This window comes from Limulus polyphemus, unplaced genomic scaffold (assembly GCF_000517525.1).
Source record: "Limulus polyphemus unplaced genomic scaffold, Limulus_polyphemus-2.1.2 Scaffold1108, whole genome shotgun sequence".
NCBI classification, from domain to species: domain Eukaryota; kingdom Metazoa; phylum Arthropoda; class Merostomata; order Xiphosura; family Limulidae; genus Limulus; species Limulus polyphemus.
The window spans coordinates 29816-32335 of NW_013666718.1; the positions used below are offsets into that span (position 1 = coordinate 29816).

Genomic DNA, 2520 nt, shown 5'->3' on the forward strand with positions numbered 1-2520 from the left:
TATATATATATATATATATATTGAAAATGTCTAACTAAATCTGTTATTATTATTATTAGCTTATTATTACTGTACTTCTCTTTTTTTACCATTTTATTATTTCATTTTCTTCTCAAGGCTGATTAGTATTATTTACCAATTAGTATAAAGCTTCTAAGGTGAGTCGTACCTTGTACAACAAAATGACTAACTTAAGTACTGTTATTACTTCAACTTACAAAAATAAATTTTCTTGTTAAAGCTGAGTCTGCTTCCCATTGGATAATGGAATAATGAAAACAAAAATACAAAGAAATGTTTAAGTTTCCAAAATAAAAAGCTCACAAGATCTGCTTGAGTTGAAACCCTCTTCCTAGTAGTGCCCGTGGGCTTGGGTTTGGTTGTGCCTGGATGCGTTACTGTAACTTGCTTTGCAGGTCGAGCCACGTCACCACTTCCCAACGATCCTGGACTGATCTTCTTCTCCTGCAAAAGATTTCATTTTTAGAATTTTACTCTTAATTTAAAATTAATTATCTAAACTATTTTAAGAAAGTTTTTAAAAGAAGTGTTTTATTGAGGTAGCTGTTGATAAATGATTTAAAATTTCTTTCCAAGAACATTTCTCATTGTGTGGTAACTTTCCATAAGAACATTGAGTTCCTACTCCTTATGAAACGTTTCTTAATTTGCAAGATGTTTAAAAAAAAACACCTATTCTGGCTAGAAGTGAACAAAAAACTAAAATACAAGAGAAATATTAAATTAATAGTTTCCTTTTGAGTTTACTTACTGATTAAGTATTATTTTATTACAAGTTACAGCTTTTACAGTAAGAAAGATTATATTTTTAGAACAGGTTTGATCTTATGGCACGTCCATCAATTGGTGACTGTATTAAACAGTGTAAAATGATACTTTCAAGCTTCCCCGAGAAAGATTAAAGCTCTATCTTAAGTAATTATGAGAACTTCATGAGTGAAAGTTATGAAGAATGTAACAAAATGTTAACTACACCATATCTGTTTATATATTCAGTGATGACAAACCCCAATACCAGAGCTCATCAGAGCAGTGGTCGAGATGCTATGTAATTACTTGAACAACAATTGTTCTGATGTGAAATTATGTTGGTGAACTGTTATTTTTATCCTTTCAAATCAGAATTAGGTTTATGCTTTATGGATGTGGATCAAAATCTCATGATCTGTTTAAACATGCATGCCCAGACAAATGGAAATTACTTTGAACAAGCTGAAAATGTATCTGGTCGTATTTAATTAATAGAATATTCATTTATTGTGTCTATTTATGAAACAAATTATCTTTATTTATTTTATTGATTTATGGAATAAATTAATTTTAGTTAACAATATTTATTTCTTTAGTTTATGAACCACTCATTTCATTCACTATAGTTAAAGACAACTATAGTAGTATTGGTATGAAAGAAATAATGCTAATGATAAAATATTAAATTTCCAGACTTAACTACTGAAGCTGTATAGTCTTAAGAGATTCTCTGACTTAGAACAGTAAAAAAGACATATCATTGTTTAATAAAGTGTTTTATGTAATCTTATGAACTGAAACTTAACAAATGCATATATATATGTATAGGGAAAAGTAGGAGTCACGTAACTAACAACAACATGTAAGTAAGACAATACTTTATGTTTGTAAACATAAAAATAACACCGCCAATAACCAATGAAAGCATAAGGTCATTTCAAATCCAGAAAAAAAAACAATCGTCTAACCAAATCAGTTTTTACGTATCGTAGATATACCTCTTCAGGAATGGACGATCGTTGCCATGAGTAGCGCACGCTTGCATATTATTTTCATTTCCAAGTTACACACTATGAGTGAATATTCAGAAGAAAAACTCAAAGAATTGTGTTAATGCAGGAAATGTTTAGAATGTAACAATCTGTGCACTAAGTCTCGTACGTATCTTAATGATTATGTGAAATGATAATAAAAATAAAAGCTAACAGGCTCAGTTTAGGTGCGAAAGCATGCACGACCTGCACGTGCTTCACCATTGTAATCGCAGTTATCTCGATATTCCTTCGATTTCTCTCTCTAACGATTTGATCGGTGAAACACGGTCATCGTCAGGGCTATGCATCAAGTTGTGGATCTAGAACTGTTTGAAATAAATTTTATATTATTTGTTCCTTAATCCTTGACTTTAGATTTGAATGGATTATTTTTGCCACCCGATTCCGTACGAAAAATATCATTGCACCATGTTGTTTTTTTGGCCATGTCATAAACAATGCTTGTACATAAACACTTAACAGCAATGTTTTGATGATGAATTTAATTTTTCCAAGTTTTCCGTTGATTTTTGGGATAGTTTTAGTCATTACACTTGCAGAAAATTACAAACATGTTAGAGGCACACAGTAAAGTCCACTGCTTTGAAGCCCCCTATTGTATAGGCTTTTCTCTAGGCCCAAACTCGGAATCACTATATATTTACTCTCCTATAACATGTCTTATATATATATATATATATATATATATATATAT

At 30.5% G+C, this 2520-nt stretch overlaps 1 protein-coding gene across 4 annotated transcripts in view; it reads right to left on the reverse strand.

Moving 5' to 3' along the window:
• The window catches only part of LOC106462168 (leucine-rich repeat protein soc-2 homolog), a 55539-nt gene that overhangs the window by 23607 nt on the left and 29412 nt on the right, over window positions 1-2520 (reverse strand). For all 4 annotated transcript variants that reach the window (XM_022389345.1, XM_013922067.2, XM_022389347.1 and 1 more), the window contains one exon: window positions 325-465. In XM_022389345.1, coding sequence (XP_022245053.1) covers window positions 325-465 — 141 coding nt within the window. The remainder of the gene's footprint in view (window positions 1-324; window positions 466-2520) is intronic.